Source organism: Macadamia integrifolia, chromosome 11, assembly GCF_013358625.1.
Source record: "Macadamia integrifolia cultivar HAES 741 chromosome 11, SCU_Mint_v3, whole genome shotgun sequence".
NCBI classification, from domain to species: domain Eukaryota; kingdom Viridiplantae; phylum Streptophyta; class Magnoliopsida; order Proteales; family Proteaceae; genus Macadamia; species Macadamia integrifolia.
Window position 1 is genome coordinate 1,074,397 of NC_056567.1, and position 12,316 is coordinate 1,086,712.

General features: G+C 38.8%; 1 protein-coding gene across 1 annotated transcript; it reads left to right on the forward strand.

The window, feature by feature from the left end:
* Positions 1 to 9,377: 9,377 nt before the first annotated feature.
* On the forward strand, positions 9,378 to 10,418 carry LOC122093869. The gene is made up of 2 exons (XM_042664417.1): positions 9,378 to 9,607; positions 10,061 to 10,418. The coding sequence occupies exons 1-2, from the start codon at positions 9,378 to 9,380 to the stop codon at positions 10,416 to 10,418; spliced, it is 588 nt and encodes a 195-aa protein (XP_042520351.1).
* Positions 10,419 to 12,316: the final 1,898 nt, after the last annotated feature.

Here is a 12,316-nt window from a genome sequence, read left to right on the forward strand (position 1 = left end):
TGTGACACCCAAGAATACTGCATATACCAGACCCGTTTGGGTGATTGGTGAGGTGTCTCCACCAAGAATATGGCAAGTATTAGGGGGTTTTGGAGTCGGTGAGGGTGTGCAAGCTTTAGTCCCACATCGCCTAGAGAGAGATTTTTGGGATAGTTAATAACCTCTAGCCTCTTTAACATGGTAAAACATGTTTTAAAGCCTTGAGGCCCACGGGCCAAAGAATATGACAAGTATCAGGGGGCTGGGGCGTTACAAATGTTCATAGAGTCTCTAAAACAAACATGTACAATGAGTTGGGGTTAAGCAATATTAAATTACATGTCCTATAGCTCATTATGGGATATTGAAAAAGTTGAAGGTCCTATATGCGAATTAAAGAGTTAATATTGCATGACAATATTTTAGGAATATTATTAAATGGTTAATTAACTTTTTATTTATGGTACTGAATAAAATATAATTTAATTATATTATCACCCATAATTAGAAAGATAGCAATCCCTTTTAGATTCTACCTCTTCCCATTTTAAAAGCAAAGTAGTTGTTCAATTTTGGAAACTGTTCTCTACCACCAAGATTTGGCTTTCTCTATTTAAGAAATAAATATTTAACCAAAAGAGAAAACCCCAAAAGGGATTTTATTATATAAAGGATAAAGGAGAGAGAGATTTAGCTTTTTGAAATCTCCTCTCTTATATTTCATATTTTCTCTCTCCCTTTCTTCTCTCCATTGTGAGTTAGTGTGTGTGAAAGAAAAAACTTTAATGGTGAATTGCTATTTTTCAATTGAATGTGGATCATAATTTCAAAGTATTGAAATCAATCCCTACGGTTGCTCAAGCATGGAAGAACTATTATCTAGAGGAGAAACTTCAACTGCGGTTTTAAAGTAAACTGTTTCATTCTCATGTAGTTAATTTTTGTATAGTGATTTTAAATGTAAGAGATCCCAATCCATTCCCTTCCACTGCGTGATTTAGTTTTCGACAACATAATCTCCATCTTGTATCATAGGTACAACTCCGAGTGGTTTCAATAGATCAAACACCAATAAACTGATTCTAGTTGATCAGGGCCAAACAGCTCACAACCATTAATTGTGTTCCTAAGGACCTCGATGAGTTTGACATCTCACCACGTAGTTGGATTTGAGTTCTTCATTCTTTATAATGTTTCTCAATGGAAACAAGAGTAGTGTGGGGATACTAGATGGTAGGGGTGTCAATTCTAGGCCCGCACCGGTGGGCCCGACCTAGACCAGCTCGATTAATAATGTGTTGGGCTTAAGGCTAACACGTTTATAAATAGGTAGTACACGGTGTGGCCACCTAGCCCGACGGATGCCTGATCGGCCCAACACATTTACAAGCCCGACTTGAACTGACTCCTTGAAGCCCGACCTAGCCTGACCCTTTAATACTACTTGAATTTTATATTTATTTTTATACTACTTGTATTTAGTTCTAAAGCTATGTGATATGTACAGCTGAGATGGTGATGATTATTATTTGAACATTCATCTTTTTTAGGCATAATTTAATCGAGTTGAACTTGCTAAACTTTAATTGTGTAGGCATAGTTTAATTGATTTGAGTTCCATGGGTTAAAGACCAAGTACCTTAGTAACTTAGCTACTTTGCCCATCTTTGGCTTAATCCATTTTAACTATGGGATCTTTCTTATGCCTATCATTGCCTCAACTTCTTGGTAATTCTCTTCAAGCACACTTAAAAGACCAATTTTTAAGAGGACCTGTTTAAACCCTGTTTAAAATTAAATAGGTCTATAGCCCGGTTAAGGTCCGATTAAGGTCTGTTTATGGTAGCCTGATTAGAGCCCGAGATCGACCGGGCCGATTATCAACCGTATCATGCCCGTGCTAGCTAAGCCCGTTTAGCTAAATGGGAGTTCACAATGTAGTCATAGAAATTGGTTGAGCCCGACAAGATCCGACCGAGACCAACCCGACCTGACCACTTGACACCCCTAGTGGATGACACTGAGGGTAAACATTTAAAAAATAAGACCAGTTGAGTATACCTTTGAAACAATTTGATTGGAGATGTTTCGATTGGTTTGATTATGGATAACTTCAGTTTATTACTTAGAAGATTTGAAAGACTTATTTAGCTCACTTTGAGTCATTTAGATCATGTGTCTTGACATACCTAACATTGTCCATCGGTAGCGTTCTTTTATATTTTATTTATTTATTTTGAATAAATTATTGATGATTTGAATATTTAATGATGACTATATGAATCATTGTAGTTGGATAATAATATTTTTTTTAATATCAAGTTGAATAATTAACGACGACTTGAATATTTAAAGGATGACTAAATAAAACTTGGTCATTGGATATTAATATTTTTCTTTCTCCCATTTTTTATATTATTTGTTCCCCTTGACACATTTCAAGATCTTTCTTTTTTATTTATTTATTTTTTTAATAATATTATAAATACATAAATAATTTACAAAATATGAATTAAATAATAGTTAGAAAATTTAACCAAAAATAAAAAAGAAATTGTCTACACACTACTGGTGGTATGTAGTTTCCTCTAACATTCTCTCTTCTCCCTAACATTCTACCAAATGTACCACTTTCTTATGAATGAACAATGTTCTTAATCTCTCTTATTCTTTCTACAAAAAAAAAAAAAAAAAAAACCTCTCTTGTTCTTCCATCGGTCGTGAATTTTGATATTAGTTGAAATTTTCTGCAGAGACCTTGATATCATTTTCTATAACTTTACTTTGAATGGTTTGCTTTCTTTGCTAATGACCATGCCTAAGATAGAGTAGTGATCCAATTGGATTTTGTGTTTCCTCTCTTTATCCCCATATTTAATGATATTCATTTACTGAATTTTAGCAAAAAAAAAACCCAGAAAGTCTTAGGTTCAATACTTCTGGTTCACCTTCTGTCTCCCTTCTCAATGGAATGGAATAGAATAGGATCAATAATAAAAAATTAAATAGGTAAGTGAATGATTACTCGGGAATGCATGCCTCCATATTCAATCTCTTGGGAATTTATTTTTTTTTATTTTCCATTGGGACTTTTGAAGGAAACCTTACTTTCCAGCTGCATTAGTCACTAACCTTTTTTTTATTTTTTATTTTTTTTCACATAAGAATACCATACAATATTTTTGGGATTTTGTACATCCACAACCTACAACACTCTTGTTTCATATTCCACATTGACTTTATCCACTACCTACAACACTCTTGTTTCTTATTCCACATTGTCTGAATCCTCTTTTATATTTATCTCATTATCTGTGACATTTTAATAGACAAAATTTTCAAACACTTCCAATATACCAAACTTCGAAAAGCAGTTAACAAATCTTCTTTAATACGGTAATACCACACTAATAGTTCAACTTGGTGGTTGATTTAGTATAGAGAGTGTCAATGTGGCCTATGATAATTAAAATTATGTTTGGGTGGCAGGAAAAGAAAAAGAATAAAAAAGGAAATAGTAGAAAAAATAATAATAGTAATATAAAAATCATAACTACACAATGAACATTTTGTGTGTTTATTTCTCTTTTTAAATTCAAAATTTTTTGTTTTTTTTATTTCTTTCTTTTCTTTTCTTAACATTCAAATTTTCAAACAAGGTCAAAGTGAAAGTTCTTGCTTTGCCTTTTTATGAAAAGTAAGAGTCATCCGATGAAGATCGACATTCCAGATCACTTGTTTTCTACTTGGTAGAAGAAATTAATGAGGTTGGTGGATGTATGTTCGTGAAAGTTTCATTAAACCCCCCCCCCAAATTTTTTGACGAGAGAGAGAGGTCTTTGTAAGATTTCTAATTAGGTGGGCTAGCATAGTCCAAGATTTGTTTGTAAAACCGATTTAGTGGTGTTGACTACAGATGGAGTAAGCAGAAAGAATCCAATAATGGTAAGTGATCTCTATAGAGATATTGGATTCTATTAGCACACCTTAATGGTATGAAATATATATTACTATGTGTAGACCTAAGGTATTGTTTCCTTAATGAGGAGGAAACCATAATTTCTTTACAGGGTTGGTCCCTACCCTCACCCCTATATATAGTTATCACTGATCCATTAAGTGAGGCTAATTATCTAAAGCAAAAGGGAAAGAGGATAGACCAGACCAACATTGATCGTGTTGTACAAGGAACATACGAAAAGAGTCTTGAAGAGTTGTTATTCTTCAGCCATAGATTCAAGTATGCCTACAACATGTCTTTGTAGTGTTTATCGTGCATGCTCATCGATCTCCATGAATCGTTTCTACATTTATTTTCTATCAATGGTACCAGAGCCATGTCCATAGAGATTGATAGACTACTATTTTTTATTGTTATCTTTGTACGACTTCCCATGGTTGTATGCATAATATTTAAAAAAACAAAAAAATAAATAAAAATAAAAAAATTGAAGTGGCACCGTATCAATAAAAAAGTACATGAATTGATTTAAAGAATTTATTATGATCTCATGTCATATGATCCAATGGGGTTGTGGTCTCCATCTATGTGCTAGTTAGAATGGGTTCATTATGAAAATGATGATGTTTAAGTACTTTTACCTTGTAAATTGGAATGCTTTTGGTGCACCTGATGGGAGACTCGGTTTTTCACCATTTTTTTTTTTTTTTTTTTGTTATCTGTTGTGATTTTTAGCTTTATCACTAGCATGTTATATGATTTTATTATTTCATAGTATTTGTTGTGCTATTTTGTTCAGTCACAAACTCACAATAGGAAATTATTATGCAACTTGTGTTATTTTTTTTATTAAAAAAAAAAAAAAAAAAAAGTACTTGACAGAGAACTAGTACAAGGTATTATTAGCTCCCAAAAATCTTTTGATCCTTGTATTTGAAATGAGTTTTTTTAGTGTTTTTTTCTTTTTTTCAGTACGAATCTCTCTATGTTGGGCTCCTTTTAAAATTAGTATACTGGGCATACAATGGAGCATTTTATTCTCTTAGCAGGATTGTTCTAAACTCATTATCATGAGTATTGAATGTCAATACATGAGATTAATCTAATTTTATTTATAACAATGGATGTGCTGTTTGAACTTTTCATGCTACCCATGGATTCAGTTATGGTGGACCAGGACATAGCTTCAAAGTGGTAATGACCTGCAAATTATTGTGAAATAAAACTGTTTGTTGTTCAATTCGATTGTGAGACTTGATTTCTGTTATTTTTAGTGCTTAAAGTAAATTTCTCACATGCTATACACTACTATACATAAGAAGAGCATGACTTGACTGAGTTGAACTTGACTCGTGTTGATCAGTCAAATTTAAACTTTGGAATCCATCAATTGATCAAAGCCCCTATGAAAGCTAACCATGCAACATGATATTTTGACATGGTTATACGAGTGGCAATTTTTTTTAACCCAACCTACCAGACTGCCACATGATCTGATCCTTAATATATATGATAATTGGTTGAAACCTGAAACCAAAGTTTTTTCCTGATCAGACAAAATCTAACCTATATTTTGTTGCTAAAGAAACCACAACCCAGACTAAGTCATGCTGGTATGATTTCTAAAATGTTGTCATCTCCTCTCCCACTTGCTTGGTCTCATAGCTTACTAGTCTGAGTCATGAGTTAATTCAATGTATTTTGATTATGAGTTTTCAATGATGGATGATAGGTGGATCCCGAGTGAGGTGGGCTGAACCAGTTCAAGGCTAGATTAAACTTAATATTGATGGATGTTCACTTGAGAATTCCAGATGTTTAGGTCCTAGCGCGGTGTTACTAAAAAATTCGGTGAGCTGAGAATTCACTGATTTTGCTTTCAAGCTGAAGAGAGGATGGTGCCTGTGAGATTCGACGGAGGGGCGGCCACCTGACCTTGGAAAGTAACCTCTGATACTGAGTATCTCCGACCTAGAACTGCACCAGCGCTGATTGGAGCAGGAGAGGGTCAGCCTAAGGAGATCAATGGAGGACATAAGGAGAGGATTTCTGATGATCCGACCAACCATAGACCTGCTGAGAAGAGGTCCTACTCTACGGTGGTAGGGAAGGAGATTCCAGATGTTGGGCAACTTCCTGAGCCAATCCATGCTAGATCGCTCACAAAAATAATTATTCCCCAAGATGCGTACAAGGAGAGGCTCCTAAGGTTCAGATTCGCTCTGATTGGAAGGGTTAATTTTAGATTCATCTCACTTGATAATATTAGAAAATAGGCTGAGAAATCATGGAATCTCAAAGGCAATGTCAGAATGGATCCCATGGGGAAGGGGTACATCCTGTTGCAAATCGACACTGAGGCGGATATGGTATCAATGTGGAGGAGGAGTTTGACAAAGGTAGAAGGGCAGATTATTAGATTTCAACCATGGAGGCCTGATTTTGATGTCCATGCCAATAACCCCTCTACCAAACTCGTGTGGATTAGGTTTCTGGACCTACCCCTTGAGTATTGGCATGAGAGGATTCTTTTGACCATGGCTAAGGCGGCAGGAAGGCCGGTAGCTTTGGATAAGTGCACACGTTCAGCTGCGATGGGCACTTATGCACACGTTCAAGTTGGGATTGAGATTGGTGCTAAACGCCTTGAAGATTTTCAGGTCATGAGGATGCAACCAGGCACAGGCGAGGCCTTCTGGTTCTAGCAAAGAATTATATATGAAGATGATATGAAACATTGTGCATTTTGCAGAAAATCTGGGCACACTGTACATGACTGCAGAATGAAAAATCTGCTGATAAATACGAAGCACGGCAGCAGTAGGGATCAATACCAGGGGTGGTTTACCCTGAGAACGCTAGTGGTGGACGGCAAGATAAAGGAGCTCCGGTGAGATCGCAGGGTAGAGATCTCTCCCAATCGCCTATTAGGTTTCCTTCCTTATCTAGGAATCAAATCAGGGAGGAGATTGATCAAGATTGGGATTCTAATCAGGCTAACGGTCAAATTCATATTGACTTGCCAAATATGATTGATTCTCAATATGAGAGGAATATCCCTTATATGCAAAGTGGGAATAATATCTTGAATTTGGATCAGCTTGACATTAACAATAAGGATGACTTTCTCCATGGGTTTGATGGGCCTGGAAGTGGGTCGCCCAAGGAACTAGGTTATAGAGTGGAAGGTAAGAGGCAGCCCTCTTTCAACGGCATTGTTCAGAGGCATGAAGAGCAATTATCGCAAGGAGGGGATGACCTGGTCCAATTAGAGGGAAATAGATAGCGACAGGAATGGGGGGATGAAGCAACCCACTTGATAGAGGTTGACGGTCATGACTGTGGTGCTAGGCTCGGAATTCTTGGCCGGAGTGACCGCGAGACAGCTCTTGTAAGGGGTGGGCAAAGCGTGGACCGGGACTTTGGGAGAAATTCATTATACTTTTCACTGCTACAGGATAACGTGATTACAAATGTTAGCCCCATTCATATGCAGGGAGGTGATGCCATAGTGACACATCCTAAGGTGGCACATATGGAAAAATTCTATGGGAAAGGGAAGAGGTTGCGCGTGTAATCACAAGACAAAAGAAAGGGAAACAGATGGCTAATACGGAGCAAACTTTGCATAAGTCTGATCGTAGTGCAGAATATAAAAAGTAAATTATGTTAGCCCTCTATTGGAATATCAGGGGGATGAGAAAATCAGTGGCAAAGCTGGCTTTGAGTAACTTATTAAGGGAGAATAATGTGGACCTCTTATGCATTGTTGAACCCATGTTGGAGGCGGTGAATTTTTCAAAAAAAAAAAATTTCAGCAAGAGAGGGTTTGATTCAGATTTTATTTACAATGTCAGAGATGATCGGTCCCCTAATCTAAGGGTCCCTTGGCAGAGAGGGGTGAGCAAGCCTGTTGTTATGGCTTCCTCAGACCAGCAAATTTCTATGAAGGTGCAATGGGCTCAGACCCTGTTTCTTTTCACCATGGTGCATGCAAAATGTGTGCGGGCTGCTCGGAGAGACCTGTGGAATGATTTGGTAAGTGTTAACCCTGGCCCTAACGTGCCATGGATGGTGGTTGGGGATTTTAATGCTACTTTGGCATCTCATGAAAAAAGGGCTCCTGGAGTATTTAACCTGGGGTTGGCTACGGATTTTGGAGCTATGCTGGATACTTGCCTTCTTATGAAAATCCCATCTCAGGGTCAGAAATTCACTTGGTCCTACAACAGAAGGAGGGGCAATGTTGCTGCCGTTCTAGACCGAAGTTTCTGCAACAATGCCTGGATCTCCACTTTCCTGGATGTCCACCAAGTTGTCCTTCAGAGGGTGGCCTCCGATCACTCCTCGGTCCTGGTGGTGTCTGCGGCGTTAGAAAGGCCAAGAAATTGCCCCTTCAGATTTCAGTGCTTTTGGACAGAGCATGACACCTTTTTACACATTGTGAAGAGATCATGGGATGAGGACATCAAAGGTTCCCTCATGGTGGTGTTTGTGGAAAAATTAAAAAGATTAAAAGGGGTTCTGCGGACATGGGGAAAAGCAGTCTCCCAAATTTTAACGTTGAGTTGGAGGATACGAAGAAAGGACTGGAAGATGTGCGACAGGAGATTGAGGAACAGGGCATGTTTGATGAGCTTTTTACTCAGGAAGTTGATGCAAAAACAAGGCAGCTGAAGGCCTTGGAGAATTATGAAAAATTATGGGCTGAAAAAGCTCGTATTAAATGGCGGCTGCAGGGCGATAGATGTTCCAAATTTTTTCACATCTTTGCAAAGATGAGAAGAATTAAAAACACTATTAGAATAATTAAACAAGAGGACGGCATGGTTTTTTCTAAAAAAGACCAAATTGAAGGGTACAAGACCAGGTTTTATGAAAACTTTCATAAAGATGTCCCTATCCATGATCATATGGAGCTCTTGGAGTGTATTCCTAATTCTTTGGAGGAGGATGAGAGGATTGGGCTTGATTTGACTCCATCTGATGAACAAATTAAGGGAGCAATTTGAGATCTCGATTCTGAGAGCTCCTCGGGTCTGGACGGATTTCTAGGTACATTATATAAGGTATGTTGGGATATCATTGCGACAGATGTTTGCAAAGCTATTAATTTCTTTTTCAGAACAGACTACATGCCTTACGGAATCAATAACAATTTTTTGGTATTGATTCCGAAAGTGGAGGGAGCGATTTCTTTGCATAAATTCCACCCATTATGCATGGGGAATTTTTTATGCAAAATTATTTCAAAAATTCTGGCTTTGAGATTATCGAGAGTGCTGCCCAGCATAATTTCCTGAGGAGCAGGACACCTTCCAAAAAGGAAAAATCATCCACTCCAACATTAGTTTGGCTTTGGAGCTAGCAAATTTGATGTTTTCCACCACCCGAGGGGGAGGAAAGTCAGCTTTTTCAATCAGCAAAAATCTCGGTTATGTTGAATGGAGGATCGATTGGGTACTTTGGCGTGGAAAGGGGTCTTAGACAAGGGGACCCAATCTCCCCTATGCTTTTTATCATAGCTAAAGAGGTGTTATGTAGACGGCTGACTGACTTGGTCGCAAAAAAGAGGTTGAAAGCTTTGAATGGTCCACGTGGTGCCACTACTCCAATGCATAGTGTATTTGCGGATGACATCTTTATTTTCTCCAATGCCTTGATCAGGTATGTGAAGAATTTAAAATTATTCCTTTCAAAGTATGAGGATTTCTCGGGTCAAAAAATTAATGATGAGAAAAGTAAGATTTTTCTTGGCCCTATTACTGCCAGGAGGAAGCAGGCCATTATTGATTTATTAAAAATCCCAGTTTGCAACTTTCCCACCAAAAACTTGGGCGTGGAGATTTTCAAAGGAAGGGTGAGAAAGGAGGCCTTGCTTCCAATCCTGGACAAGGTCAAAATTCGATTGGCAGGATGGAAAGGAAATTTACTTTCTATGGCTGGAAGAGTTGAACATGTGAGATCGGTTATCTTGGGGATGACTAGCCATTCCTTTGCTGTTTATTGGTGAACCTCTACTTTGATTTCCATTATGGAAAGGTGGATGCGCAATTTCATTTGGACAGGTGATACCGATTCAGTTAAAAAATTCACTGTTAAATGGGATATGTGTTGTAGGCTGAAGGAGGAAGGTGGGTTGGGGCTGAGAAGGTTGAGGGATATGAATAAGGCGACTCTATGTAGTCTAGCATGGAGAATAAAGCATGAAAAGTCGTTCGCATACAACTTTCTCAGGGCAAGATTTCTGAAACGAAATGGCTCACTTAGACCTGGTTACAGGGCATCGTCTATTTGGCCTGGAATAAGGGAGGTGTGGGGCCTCATTGTGGCTAATGAGAGGTGGATGGTTGGAAATGGTAGGAAGATTGATTTCTGGAAGGACAAATGGGTTAATGGGTTCTCTGTCCAGGATTCAGTGGAAGACACTGGCGATCAAGGTCCTTTGATGATTGATCGCTTCATTACCAGCTTCTAGTGGAACTTGCCTCCGGTCCAGTCTTCTACCATGAATGACATTTTTGTCTTATCAAAGGTATCAAAATTCCACAATATGAATGTGAGGATTGGTGTTTTTGGAAGGGTTCTATGGATGGATCATTTTCTATTAAATCGGCGTGGGAAGAGACCCGATTTTGTAACCCAAAAGTGCCATAGTTTTCTATTGTGTGGTGTAAAAATCTTCAGCCTCAAATGTCTTTGTTTGGTTGGCGGCTGATCCATGGAAGGTTGCCAATGGATGACGTGGTCAAAAAAAGAGGCATTTATCTTGCGTCAAAATGTGCTTTGTGTGGTGAGAAGGAAGAATCCTTGGAGCTTGTCTTTATACACTGCCCCTTTTCGGTTGAGGTATGGATTCTGTGGGATTTTTAATGTCAAGTGGGCAAACCTAGGTACAATTTCCAATTTATTTCAGTGGTGGAAGCGTCGGATGAAGCAGGTTCGATGCAAGGATGTTTGGAATATGGGATTGGTTATGGTGGCGGATAGCATATGGAGAGAAAGGAACATGAGGCGCCACGATGAATGGGGGAGGCTGCCCAAGTTTGTGTGTTAATCAGTTCTTGAGAAAATCAAAAATTGCAGGCCTTATATCAAAGGGACGATGGCATCAGTGGATGACTTGATATGCTATAGGAATTTGGGGCTCACCGCTCAGAGCATGCCCTCAAATAAAATTTTAGAAGTATTTTGGTGCAAACCTTATGTGCATTGGATCAAGCTAAATTTTGATGGCAATTCAATGGGGAACCCTGGTCCTGTGGGAGCTGGAGGAGTTTTTAGAGATCCTATGGAAAGAGTGCTGGGGACCTATAAAGTATCCATGGGTGTGACAGGTGTTTTTGAGGCTGAGATGGAGGGTCTCATGGAAGGCTTAATGCGCGCTAAGGACATGGGTATTAATCAGTTATGGGTGGAGTCTGATTCCTCTGTTGTGGTTACGCTGATTCAACAAAATAGGGTACCATGGTTCGCTACTCAACGATGGACTTTCTTAAAGCCCTACTTGGATGGGATAAACTGGAAGATAACTCATAACTTCAAAGAGGCAAATGCTATTGCAGATTTCTTAGCTAGAGATGCAGCCAAATCTGGTGCTTCAGTATCAAATGTTGCTCTCCATGGGCATATTGTGGAGCTTCTTAGCAGAGATGCTAATGGAAGACCAAATCATAGATTCATCTAGTGCGCTTCTCCCTCTCCCTGCTTATGGCAATGCCGAAGGTGGGGATGGGGAAACCGCTGACTATTGTCTTCAGTTCTTTCATCCTTTGATCTTCTACTTGTATTTAGATCACATTTTTTGAATAAAGTCATCTTTTTAGCAAAAAAAAAAGTTAGGTGGATCCCCATTTTGTTTCCTTGAATGGCAGCAATGGATTAAATTCAAATGATTTCTTGGTTGATATTGGATCAGTTGCATTTTATAATGATCCTTATAGGTTTCTTTCATGGTGTTGCAAGATATATTTGGTTACAAAGTTCATGTTACAGGGGAAGTGTTTCCATTTTCAAGAGTTCACTCAAATGGGTGCACATATGGTGTGTATATTGGAGATAGAGAACGAGAGGGGATTGATGGGTGATTCTCCAACTGTGTTGGGAGATGGGCAGGATCCAGATGGGAGGAGAAGGGATCGGAGTCGTCAAGGCCTAATCACTGACTTCATGAAACTGTGTCCCAGATTTGGTGAGGGTCGAGGGGAGAAGGATGCAACTGTGGATCATAGTTTGAAAGGGCCTGCTGCGGAGCCCTCTCGGGCTTGTAATGGAGGTGGGTCTGGTGGCAGAAGGAGCTTCGCGACGGTGGTGGGGTGCACTCTGCCGAATGTGGATTCGTTGCCGGAACCTATTCATACAGGGTCTTAAACTAAT

Excerpts from the sequence above, each read along its gene's own strand:
- LOC122093869 (XM_042664417.1), top strand. The coding sequence starts at position 9,378 with ATGTTGAATGGAGGATCGATTGGGTACTTTGGCGTGGAAAGGGGTCTT. Across the intron at positions 9,608-10,060 it reads TTCTCCAATGCCTTGATCAG|GCTGAAGGAGGAAGGTGGGT; the intron begins GTATGTGAAGAA and ends TATGTGTTGTAG.